Source organism: Orcinus orca, chromosome 1 (assembly GCF_937001465.1).
Source record: "Orcinus orca chromosome 1, mOrcOrc1.1, whole genome shotgun sequence".
In the NCBI taxonomy this organism is placed as follows: Eukaryota; Metazoa; Chordata; class Mammalia; order Artiodactyla; family Delphinidae; genus Orcinus; species Orcinus orca.
Genome location: NC_064559.1, coordinates 176803116 through 176814884, shown reverse-complemented (window position 1 = coordinate 176814884; position 11769 = coordinate 176803116). Strand labels below are relative to the sequence as shown.

The 11769-nt window shown below is 59.7% G+C and overlaps 2 protein-coding genes across 16 annotated transcripts in view; one reads left to right on the top strand and one right to left on the bottom strand.

The window, feature by feature from the left end:
• Positions 1-303: 303 nt before the first annotated feature.
• CCDC24 (coiled-coil domain containing 24) lies at positions 304-4268 on the top strand. 7 transcript variants are annotated; one of them, XM_049694116.1, is made up of 9 exons: positions 304-437; positions 607-766; positions 1001-1176; positions 1318-1434; positions 2124-2201; positions 2795-2849; positions 3334-3403; positions 3515-3593; positions 3677-4268. In XM_049694116.1, exons 2-9 carry the CDS (start codon positions 641-643, stop codon positions 3912-3914), a joined length of 939 nt encoding a protein of 312 aa, XP_049550073.1. In that variant the 5' UTR covers positions 304-437; positions 607-640; the 3' UTR covers positions 3915-4268. The 7 variants fall into 7 exon arrangements, 3 of the variants coding, with proteins under 3 accessions (XP_049550073.1, XP_033277779.2, XP_033277778.2); XM_033421888.2 differs by lacking the exon at positions 304-437 and having other exon boundaries at positions 456-766; positions 3515-3592; positions 3680-4268; XM_033421887.2 differs by lacking the exon at positions 304-437 and having other exon boundaries at positions 459-766; positions 2127-2201.
• The window catches only part of SLC6A9 (solute carrier family 6 member 9), a 32360-nt gene continuing 24813 nt past the window's right edge, over positions 4223-11769 (bottom strand). For all 9 annotated transcript variants that reach the window (XM_004266310.3, XM_033421880.2, XM_033421883.2 and 6 more), the window contains 9 exons: positions 10471-10603; positions 10141-10275; positions 9941-10044; positions 9297-9534; positions 9072-9206; positions 8866-8965; positions 8684-8784; positions 5611-5781; positions 4223-5489 (listed from right to left, as the gene is read on the bottom strand). In XM_004266310.3, the coding sequence (XP_004266358.1) occupies positions 5295-5489; positions 5611-5781; positions 8684-8784; positions 8866-8965; positions 9072-9206; positions 9297-9534; positions 9941-10044; positions 10141-10275; positions 10471-10603 (1312 nt within the window). In that variant the 3' untranslated portion in view covers positions 4223-5294. The remainder of the gene's footprint in view (positions 5490-5610; positions 5782-8683; positions 8785-8865; positions 8966-9071; positions 9207-9296; positions 9535-9940; positions 10045-10140; positions 10276-10470; positions 10604-11769) is intronic.

Here is an 11769-nt window from a genome sequence, read left to right as displayed (position 1 = left end):
CTGGTTCCCCACGCCCCTCGAAACGCAGTGGTTCGCTAGACTTCCGCCGGCTGGAAGGAGAAATGTTTACCCTGCCGCTGCCTCCCGGCCAGAAGAGACAAAGAAGTAATAAACCCATTGGGCTCAGATTTCTCCGTTCTTTCACCTGCCCTGAAGCCGAAAGGTGCTTGGAATCAGGGCGGGGTGGATGGTTCGCACTCCAAAACCACCTACCACGGCTGTGGGTTGGGCTTCGCGAGCCGGCGCCGCCCTGGAATGGGCGGGGGCGGGGTCTTCTGGGGGCGGGGCTTGGGGTTTCCTGGGTGACGGTCGCGCGGAAGAGGCGGGGCTAGGGCCCCAGTCCCGCGGCCTGGCTCCTGGGTCCCCGGCCACGGAGAGTCGGCCAGTAGAAGAGACGGCGCCAGAGATCGGCGGCTCTGGACCGGGCAACTCTAGTCGTAGGGAGGGGCAGCAGAACGGGGTGGGGCTGGGGAGAGGATGGCCCGAGCGACAGGCTGGGGGCGTGGCATGTGAGACCAGGAAGGGGTGGGGCGTGTGTGGGCGTGCCCGGCCCTGGGAGACCCGCGGTCTCCCAGTAACCCAGCTCTCCGACCTGCTGTCCGGCAGTCCGCGCGTTGTGGGGTGGCGGTGCGGGCAGGCCATGCCTGGGGACTCTCCGCCGCTGTGGGAGCTGGTGGAAGAGCACGTTCCGCTCCCGGAACGGCCCGAAGTGAAGAGGATTCTAGGGGAGACGACGGTGGACCTGAGCCTGGAGCTGCGGGCAGAGGTGGGGCGTGGGAATGTGGGCCCCACTCCAGGCCTATCCCACGACTTGGGTGATTTCCTCACCTCCTCCGGGTCCCTGGCTCTGCCCGGTAACTTTCGAGCTCTTGTCAGATCTCACTGTCCACCCAGCCCTCTGGCTACCAGTTAAACTCTGCACTGACCCTCACTCCCCTAGCTCCCCTTCCTCCCCTTACTTCTGCCCCGCAGTCGCAAGGGGTCCCAGCTCTCCTTGCAGGTGGTGGTGCTACGATCACTGCTCCGAGAGGCTCGATCCTTCCAAGCCCCTGGTTCGCGCCCCACCTCTGACCTCTCCTCCCTTCTGGCACCACCGCCCCTCCTAAGAGACCTCGTGCGCCAGGAACTGCGGCAGCTGCTCCAAGGTCTCCGCGGGAAGGCCATCTGTGAGGGCAGGTTGGAGCCTCAGACCTGGGGCTGGGCCCTGTCTCCAGAACTCAGATGGGCTAGCCCTGAAATTGACAAGGGGCCAGGGTCGCCTTTCCTGTGGTTCCCTGGAAGGAGCCCCTGAGTGTTCCCCGTGTGCACCTTCTGCAGAGACCAGACCCAGGCTTGGGTCCAGTATAGCCCCGGGGTCCTGCGCTTTGCCTTGGAGGAGCCCAGGCGTGATTTGCCAGAGCAGGGGATATTCCGCCTGAGAGCTGGTGAGCCCAGGTATAGTGGTAGGAAAGGAGGGGTCTGTTCCCGCTTGGCAGAGACCCCAGCCAACTGGCGGGCCCCACCTGCCGGTATGGAGGAGCTCCTGGTCTGGGACTGGATACTTCTACAGCCACTTGTTGTAGGGATCAGCACATGAGGGCTGCAGGCCCAGGAGACATGTACCAAGCCTGGAAGCTTGGTTTGATCTGGGTCTTAGAGCATGAGGAACAGACTTCCAGACAGATAAAAAGAGAAGAGCTTTGCAGGAAGAGGGAGCACTACACGCAGACATGGGTGGAAGGAAAGGCTTCATCCAGTGGTCAATTGTTCCTCCGGCCTGGAGAACAGCTGCAAGGGCTGAGCTAGAGAGGGCTGGGGACTGCACGAGATAAATGAGCAGCAGCGTGTTCATCACTGAATGGCAGCAACTTATTTGTCACACATCCTTAGGAAGTGGGTGATGTCCCCATTTTGCAGATGAGGAAACTAAAGCTCAGAATGAATGATTGATTTGTCCAAGCTCACGCACAGTGAAGGGTGGCAGAGCCCATTTGCAAACCCAGGCTCCAGAACTCCTCCTCTTAGTACCATCTTATGTTGCCTTTGTGAGAAAACACACAAAATTGTCTAGGAGAAATGGCATTTGTGTCCTGAAGGCCTGGGGTGAAGCAACATGGGAGAGTGATGTTGACTTCATCTGCCAGCAGCTGTCACAGGGACCTCAGCGTCATCAAGGACCAACTGAACGTGTCCCACGTTGACCAGGTTGCCGGATACCTGCGGTGAGGCCCCTGAGTGTGTGCAGTGGGGGTCGAGACAAGGAGGGTGGGACGGGGGATGGATCCTAACGTACTGGGACTATGAGGAAGGAGGAGGGAGGCAGCATACCTGATGGGGAGACCCAGGAGAATAGGGCTGAGAGGTGGAAGGGGCAGGGTGCTGGTGAGGTTGCTGCCAGGAAGTAGCCAAGTAGGGATGCCAGCAGGGGCCTTGGCCTGAGGACTTTTATCCTGGGGTGTGGGAGAGAGATGGACCACAGAAGAGTCTTTTAAACAGGGGAAGGGCTGTGATCTGGGGGAGAATGGAGGCAGGAGGACTTGCAGGCCCAATACTGTCGTGAAGAAGAGAGAATGGGGCCCCCCAGCGTGGGCGCTGGGAGGCGGGCAAGGAGAGGACACGTCCTGCCCAGGAAGAGGCCGGCGGGGCTGCAAGGCCGTGCTGGGATTGCACTTGGGCAGCAGAGGGAGAGGTGGGCTGAGAAAGGAGGGCCTAGAGGGAACTCCTGGTAAGGCTGGAGGCTGGGTCTGTGTGGCGGGCTCTGCTGTGACCCGGGCCTGCAGCACTGCTGCCGGTGCCGCACTCCCCCATGTCCCAGGGCCCTCCTGGAGGAGGAGTGTTGCAAGTTGAAGAGGGAGATTGCCATCCTGCAGGTGAGCGGCAGCCCTGGGCCTCCCCACCCCCAGAGCCTTTCTGCTGAGCCTAGACACACCCGTCTCTCACCTGGTGTGTGAGATCCACATGCATGTGTGTGTGTGTATGTGTGTGCAAAGATTGTGTGAGTCCTCTGTCCATTTCTCCTGTATGCACACTTCCCGTACGTGTGAATCCAGATTCTGGTTGAGTCCCTAAGTCCAAGGTCGGCACTTTTAGATTAACCTGCTGGATTTGCCCCTGGTCTTTTGCCTCCTTCTCTTCCCCATGTCTGGGTTCGGGCCTGCCACTACCTTGCCAAGCTCAGCTTTTCAGGGAGGCTGGTGTTCCTCTCAGGAGTGTCCTCAGGTGGCTGGGATGAGGAGGCTGCATGGGGTGGTTCCTGGGCCCCATCATGGGTATCTTGGCCTCTGCATCCTGCCCCGCCCCACCCCACCCCGCCCCTGCCTGTAAGGCTGGGCACTGAGCCAGCTCTCCCTGCAGCGCCGCCTGGAAGAGGAGTATACAGGGGCCCCTTGGCCCTCTGAGGCAACCCTAGAGCCCACCCTGGCAGGTGAGGACCCTGAGCAGGCCCCAGAGCACCCAGCCTCCTGTCCCTGTCCCGCTCTTGTACACACACCCTGGGATTGCCGAGTGCTGTGTCTCAGCTAGACCTCTCCTCCAGAGCTACAAGAACAGAAGGCAGCCATGCAACAGGAGCTGCGGGCACCTCTGAGGCCTTCCTGTGTCTCCCCCGGTCACAGGTAAACCAGAGCAGGTGGACAGCTGGATGGGGTGGGCTAAGCGTCAGGCCATGGCCCCCTCACAGCTACTCCCTCCTGTTCAGGCTGCGGCCCTTGGAGTCCTCCAGCCAGGGCCTCGGACCACTGCCTTGCTTCCGTGGGGCTGCTGGAGTTTGGGCCAGGCCTCTCCAGTGCCACCTGCCCTCTCCTCCTCTGGAGCGCTGCCCCAAACCTCAAGGCCTGGCCGCCACCTGCCGCTGGGGACGGAAGCTTCAGTGCAGCCCCAGAAAAAGGCCAGCTTCCACTCCGATGTCCAGTGTGGCACCCCAGGCCCCAGCCTGAAGGGCTGGGCAGGAAGGAGACTTCCGCTTCTGCTGGAACTCGCCCTGTCTGCTGCTGACACCTCTCAGCTGCCATGGCCCAGCCCACTTTAGATCTAGTCTTGGATGAGCCCTCACCAGGGTTCCAAGGCTGCCTGTCTGTCTGGTCCTCACCCTACCCCCTCGCCTGGTCCTTGGTGTCTGGTCCTGACCATCACAGCCTCTGGCCTTTCTCTTCCCAGGCATCCCTCAAAGGCCTGGCAGGATGAGGTCTCATCCCAGCCCTGACTCTCGTCCCCATGGGGGACCCAGACAAAGCACAGCAGCGGCTCAGAGACAGGAATAGAAATTTCATTAAAATCTATGGACTTTAAAATCCTAGTGGTGCACGGATGGGCAGGGGTGGGCGGCGCACCGTTATTGCTACAGAGGATTAGAGGCGGCTCTTCCAGGGTTGTCACTGCACAGAGGGCACAGAGGACGGACAAACGGATACTGCAGGGCTTGGGGGAAGGAGCTCTGGCTCCAGAGAGGGGGTGGGGCACGCCGGCTGGGGCCATTTGGCACGTGAACAAGGGCAGCCCATTTTGGGAAGACTGGGCCTTTAGCCTGGCAGAGGGAGGGCAAGGGGGTGTCACGTAGGGTCCCCTTCTCCAGGGCTCTGGGCTCAAGCCTCCTGCTGAACATCACCCCACCCCTTTCCCCAGAAACGAGTTCTTTGGGCAGGCTGTTGGGTCATGGGCCTCTGCTGGCTGGCCCTACAGCCAGTGCTGGGAGGCGGCGCAGAGACCCCAGAGCAGCTGAGTGAGGTGCAGGCAGGCCTGGAAGACAGATTGGGCCCGAGGCCAAGGGCAAGGGGGTGGCAACCACAGATAATACAAGTTTTACAAAAATAATTACACAGACAAACAGGGCTGGGGTTACAGCCTGACATGTAACACTGCACAGCCCCCTAGCCCCTTACCCTGCCTCCAACCTGCCTGGGCAGAGGCTGGGGTCTGCTCTGGGGGCAGGAACACTGGTCAGGAGGCTGAAGGCTCGGGGAGGGGGACAGGTAGGGGGCCCACCCAGAACCTTAGCTCAGGGCAACGTGTGGGGGCATCAGAGGCCACATAAAGTCCAGCTGCCTCCGGGGACCTGGCCTGAGACCCCTCCAAAGTGCTTTGGGCCCCCCAGCAACCCTCCCATCACTCATGCCCCCCAGCTGCCATCTTGGCATCCAAAGGACCTGTAAACACTAGGGACACGAGCACGAATGACCACGCAAGCAGTGGTGGCCAAGGTGACAGGAGCCGCCCTGGTCCGGGCGTGGAGGGGCAGGCGGTGACACCTGTCCACCGCCTCCCCAGTCTCTGTGGCGGGAGCACGGGGCGGGGGTGGGGCACTCCCCCGGCAGTTGTGCTCATATCCGGGAGTCCTGCAGACGGCTGGAGCCGTTACTGCCCACCGTGGGAATCTGGGCCTTGTCTGGGTGCAGCGGCTGGACCTCAAGCCCGTCTTCAGGAGAGGGTGGGATGGTGCGGGCATAGCGCCCCGTTCGGTGCTCCAGGAGGGCGGGCCCCCAGTCTCTGCTTGGCTTGGTCGCATTCTTCAGACGCTGCAGGAGAGGTAGGCATGGTTGGGGGCGGGGTGGGCACGGTCCTCAGAAGGGAGCCCTGAAGCCCCATACATCCACCCCCTCCTGTTTCACCTGGCTGCCCCCTGCCCCCACCCCTTACCTGGAGGAGGGTATCCCCATCTGTGCGGCAGAGCTGGTACAGGGCGTAGAGTGGAATGCAAATGACAGAGGACAGAGCCATGAGGAAGCCGATGGCCACAGCCCAGCCTGGATACTGGTAGTGGTTGTAGGTAATTGGCTGGTACTGGATCACCGTGAAGATGAGAATGAACTGCAGAGAGTGGGGGACGGGAGTGGGCGTGAGTCCTGCCCAGCCCCACCCAGGCCTCAGGCCTCCTATCTGCACCCCCTCCCTCCCTCTCCAGTTTCCCAAACTAGAAAGAGGCATTTTGGGGAGGGCGGGGGTGACGTCAACATTTGGGTAGTGGAAGAAGCTGATGGAACCAGGGGTCCAGGGTATGATGGGCAGGTGGCCACGGTGGAAGGGGAGAGGTCTGTCTTCTGCATAATCCTGAACCAGCCAGGGAGCCACTCAGCTGCCGTGGCCCCTGGAAGTCAGTTCTGCTCAAAGACTCGCAATGGCCCTGCATTGCCTGCTGAAGCAAGGCCGAATCCCTGGCCTTTAGGGCCTTCTCCGCCTCACATCAAGACCTCGGCTTATCTTTCTGGCCTTACTGTCTCAGTGTCTCTGCTACACCCAGCGTTTCCCACCCTTCTTACTATGGAGGATCCTCTTTTGCATCTTCCTCTGTCAAACCCTATGCAAATGCCACCTCCTTCAAGAAGCCTCCACTGATTTCCAGTCTCCTCTTCCTGAAAGGGCTTTAGTGGCATTTTCCATCTACTAAGCATTTTATGGGTGTTTCCCCCAGACCTGGGCGCTCCTGGGATTGCATCAGCTCTGGGTCTCCAGTGCCCAGCACAGTGCCTGGCACAATCTTGTGTGCTGATCTGAACTGACTTATGCAAGGAGGTGGGAGTAATGGGGGAGAGGAAAGGGCAAAGTCCTGCCAGTCTGTGGCTGTGGAGACAGTGACAGACAGCCTGGGGAGGCTCCAAAGGCTAGAAATCATGAGTGTCAGGCTGGGGATGCTCTCGGGAACCGCTTTGGAAAGAGATGAGGGACATGGGAAATAAAGCCTGGGGTTCCAGTAACGAAAAAACTAAAGTTAGCAGAAAGATGGGCAGGTGGCTCACGGGCCACCCAGAGGAGCCGGGGCAGTGGATGCCACTTGCCAGGAGGGCTCAGCGTCCACCCTGAGCCCTCAGTTGTGTCCTGGAGCTCAGGCCCGTCCAGCCTTCTGGGTGACCAAATTCTAGAAGGCAAGACCTATATCCATTCAGGGGTGAGTGGGCCCTCCTAGGACGCTGCACACGGAGGAGCTTAGAGCAAGTTTTCTGAATGGAATTAGATCCTGATCTAAGGTGTGGATAAATTCTTTAAAAAAAAATTTTTTTAGGTTTTTGGCCACACCCCACAGCATGTGGGATCTTAGTTCCCCGACCAGGGATCAAACCCACGCCTCCTGCATTGGAAGGCAGAGTCTTAACCACTGGACCACTGGGGAAGTCCCAATAAATTCTTTATTTGAGCTGATAGAAGGATGGAGTTTGTCAAAAAAAGACCTTTTCAGCAATATAAAGAAGTAAAGCCCCCAAAGAAAACCAACAGCCCAGAAACACGTGTCCACAGAGCCTGGCATCCTCACCTGAAGGTGACTCCAGCCTGGCTTTCTGGGCACAGAGAGGGTGCTGCCGGCTTTGACTCAATCTCGTGGAGACACTGGACCCAGGGCCCTTCCTGCCTCCTGCCCTGCCTGGGCGGTGCCCTGGGTCCCGAGCAGGGCAGCAGCCTCCCGGGAGCCGTGGAGGATGAGCTCCCCTGGGGCAGGCCCTGGGCCAAAGCCACAACCCTCAAGGGCACGGCGCTTGGCTGGCATCTACCCTCCCCTCCTCCCACCCCTTACAGGAGACTTCCGTTGCTCCTGTTTCAAAGCTGGGCCAGTGGCCAGAGCTGGTGCCTGCGCCAGGCTCGGGAAGATCCCACACCCCATGTGACGGAGGCCTCAGCCCTCAGGGGCCTTTTATTCAGAAACATGAGCCGAAGTGGAAATCCGGTGCTGACCTCTGTGGCACACAGGGGCTGGCATGACGGGGGCATGACTCCGGACCCTGCCCTGGCCACTGGGCTGACCCCTCCGTCACTCAGAGATGGCTCTGCCTCTTCTCTGTGGAGGGACCATTACACTAGCAAATCCCTTTTGCCCCCCATTTCTCACCCTGAGCATAAAGGAGCAAAATCAGAGGGTTTTTAGTCCATAGACCACCCTTCCTCCTGCACTTGTTTCTAGTGTAGCACAGGCCCAGCACACAGGCTCCAGATCAGACTACCTGCTTCGCATGAGGGCTCTGCCTCTCAGAAGCTGTGTAGCCTTGGATCAGTTACTTAACATTTCGGTGCCTCAGTTTCCTCATCTGTAAAGTGGAGATCATAACGATACCTTGGAGAGTTGTATCACATGACTTAATATATGGTTCCCGGCCACGGTGGGAGTTCCCTCCACCATGTCAGCTCCCTGATGGGAGTTTCCCAGGTGTTGAATACTGGTGGAAACCCAGAATTCCCCCTCCCAGGCCGGCCCACTCCAGTGCCTGGAAGGCTTACGAGGGTGTCCCGGATCCTGAGCTGACATCTGACTTGTACAACCTGCTTCTGCAACATGCATTCACACCACATACCCTGAGTACTCTGAGCACCTCGGCTATCAGGGACTGGAGACAGGAGCTCAGCGAGGCTGACGGAGGCTGACGCCACTGTCAGTCATGGTTCCCGAGGCTCCTCTGGGAATGCCAGGCGGGAACACCAGGGAGGGAGGGCCGGCTCTCAGCTGCTGCCAGCCTGCTTAACCCTTCCGAAGCTGGGCACTGTCTTCAAATAAAGGGCCCTGTACTCCCTTCCTAACCCAAGGCCAGGGCCTGGGTGGTTCTGAGCCTCCACACACCTGTCTGACTCTACGCAACCTTGCTCGGACCCCCAGTGGTCAGATTTGTGGGTGTGGAGCCTCCATGGGGAGCTCTGGCCAGATGGATGGGCTCCTGCTCTCCCTTTGCTGGTTCCCAAGAGAAGGACGCTTGCCACAGGGCAGCAGGGGAGGGACCACTGAGGAACTTACAAAGATGATAGCTGGAGAGACGAAGCGCCAGCAGATCTGGAAGAAGAGGGGCGGTGGGAATCCCAGCATCATCTGGATGTCCTGGAAGTAGTTGTGGTGCCCTGGAGAGAGGGAGGTCAGCAGGACAGCGTGGGCAGGCCAAGGGCCAGGACACGGGAGGCCACGTAAGCTTGGGCACTTACCGTAAATGTACATGATGGACACACACATGATGCAGGAGATGACGACCAAAGAGAAGCTGGCCGCGTAGTTGTCCATCAGCAGCAGCCAGTAGATGCCTGCCTGCGGGCCAGTGGGCAGCTGAGTCCAGGGTGCCCGAGGCTACGCTCCTCCCTTGTTAAGCCCCATGCCCTGGCAACTCTGGCCTAGCCTTTCCCTCGGTTCTTACCTGGCTGGTGAGGGGGATGCCCAGCAGGAAGCCAGCCACAGCCACGCCCAAGGTCACATAAGTCTTTTTCTGCAGGATCCACTCATTCCCTACCTCATCCACAATGGCCGTGACCAGCGTCTCTAGGAGGCAGAACTGCAGGATACAGCCATCAGAGCAGGGGCCCGACCTCCGCCCCTGCCTCCTCCCTCCCCAAGCCACAGGCCCATGTCCTGCACCTCGTACCTGAGTGCCCAGCCCCAGCAAGATGAGCATGAAGAAGAAGAGCAGGGACCAGAGCGGGGAGATGGGTAGCAGGGTGAGGGCCTCAGGGTATGCCACGAAGGCCAGGCCAGGGCCGTGGTCTGCCACGCGCGACACGTCCACACCCAGGTGACTGGCCATGAAGCCCAGGATGGAGAAGATGACAAAGCCGGCATAGACGCTGGTGGCACAGTTAGTGATGCTGATGATGACACTGTCCCTGATGGGGAGGAAACCAGGTGGAGTCAGGACACGCAGCTTAGTTCCCCCTGCCCACTTTGGGCCAAGAGACTTGGAGACAGAGAAAGTTCTAGGAACAAAGGTGCCCCCAATCTCTTTTCTGATCTGCTCTGGGCCTCTTTAAGTAGGCCTGAGGCTCCTGAGTCCTCACAGAGCCCTGGGGCATCACCGTCTTCACCTCTCCTCTCTTCTGCCAAAGCTCTCTCCGTTCTGCAATGACTGGACCCGGACCCCGCGTTGCCAGGCTCTCAAGGCCATGAGTGGAAGGGAGGGCCCTGGTGGGCTAGGAGGCTGCACTGGACCTGGTGGGTCTGGGGGAGCCGGGGTCAGGCTGCAGAGAGGGTAGGAACTGGGGGCAGCCCCAGGGCTGGAAGGGAGAGTCTCACCGGTAACAGTTGTTGTGGAACTTGTTGTAGGAAGCCATGGTGATGAGGCCGCCCCACGCACAGCCCAGCGAGTAGAAGATCTGGGAGGCGGCATCCCCCCAGACCTGCAGGAGGGACGGGCCGGTGAGGAGCTGTGGTCAGAAGCTGGTACCTCCCTGCCTCTCCCCGGCCCTCTAGGTCCCCCTCCGTCCACAGCCCACCTTGGCCTCCAGGATCTTGTCCCACTGTGGGGTCAGGTAGTACGTGATGCCCGTGAAGGCTCCTTCCAGGGTCACGCCGCGGATGAACAGGATGGTCAGCACCACGTAGGGAAATGTGGCCGTAAAGTACACCACCTGGGTGCGAGAGGGGCCCCGCTGGACGCCTCTGGGCTCTTCCTGCCCCCTCAACCACCACTGGTCCTCTGGTTCCTCCTCCCCTCCCATATCCTTTCATCACTCCCCCACCCACCCCTCCACACACAAAACCCAGGTAGGGGAGGCAGGATATCTCTGGGTGGGCACAGACCCTGCTGGGGGAGGGGTACTTACTTTCCCTGAAGACTTGACCCCTCGGATGAGGCAGAGGAAGACGACCACCCAGGAGACACCCAGGCAGCCAAGGAGGGGCAGTCGCACCTCCCCGAAGTTTCCGATGTCATCTGACAGCTTCAGCACATAGAGCCTGGAAAGGGGATACTTTGTCACTGATGGCCAGCCCCGCCACCCAGCAACAAACTCCCAAGGCCAGGGCCCAGCCTGGCAGCTCCCTCCTTTCTCATGAAGTCCCAGCAGCTGGCTGATGTGAGATGGGAGCGTCTGTGAGGCGCCAGCCCCGGCAGGCCCAGCCCCCTCTGCCTGCTTCCTCTCCCAGGACCCTCAAGGGCACCTGCAGGCCACACCCTGGTCCTGGGCCAGCCTCTTCAGCCCCTGGGTGTGGAGGTCTCCCTGTCCCTGCTCAGACCCAGCCCAGGCCCTTGCTTGTGTGTTTCTCCCTTCAGGAATGCCCTCTCCTCCTGACTAGACACACCCTATCTGGCGTCACCTCCTCCAAGAAGCCTTCTGTGATCTTTTCACCCACACTAGTCCTCCAGCTCTGATGAACAGAGGGAGGCAGTGGAGGACTGAGTAAAGATGGGGGCTCCGGAGCACGCAGGCCCAGACTTGAACCTCCGTATGTGTGGCTCTATCTGGCGCCCTGTGCCATGCCAGCTGTGCTCTTTCAATCAACTGGACGTTTATGTGCCAGGCCCTTGCTAGATGCTGGGCATATAGACCTGGATCAGGCATTGTGGGTACTGCCAGGAGGAGTGCCTCAACCCCATGGGGAGGAGCACACTGGAAGTCTTCCTGGAAGAGGTGAAGCTTGAGCCAAAGTTCGAGGGATGGGGAGGAGGTGGGTGAAGAGGAGTGGAAGTGTATGCCAGGCTGAGGGAATAGCACGCAGCAGGACAGGGGTCAGGAACCAGCACAGCCCCGCCTGGGCATGTCAGTAGCTCAGGAAGGCTGGAGGAGAAGAGGGAAGGGAATAAAGAAAGATGAAGATAGGAAGGGACCAGACCAAGAGAAGCTGCGAAGTCAAGGCTGAGAAGTTTGGATTTTATTCTGAGAACAATGAGAAGCTTCTGGAAGGTTTTTAGAAGAGCACTCTCAGGGTCTCTCCTGGGCTCAAAACCTTGCAGTAGCTCCCATCTCTCGTCATGGAAAAACCAAAGTCCTTACGGTGGCTACAGAGCCCTGCATGATCCATTACCTCCTGCCATCTCTCGGATCTCCTCTCCTCCTGCTCTCCCCCTTGCTCACTGGCTCCAGCTGCACTGGGCTCCTTGCTGTTCCTTAAATGTGCCGGGC

Coding starts and splice junctions, on each gene's coding strand:
- CCDC24 (XM_033421888.2), top strand. CDS start 641: ATGCCTGGGGACTCTCCGCCGCTGTGGGAGCTGGTGGAAGAGCACGTT. Junction 1,435..2,123: donor CTGAGAGCTGGTGAGCCCAG/GTATAGTGGTAG, acceptor TTCATCTGCCAG/CAGCTGTCACAGGGACCTCA. Junction 2,850..3,333: donor GGGAGATTGCCATCCTGCAG/GTGAGCGGCAGC, acceptor CTCTCCCTGCAG/CGCCGCCTGGAAGAGGAGTA.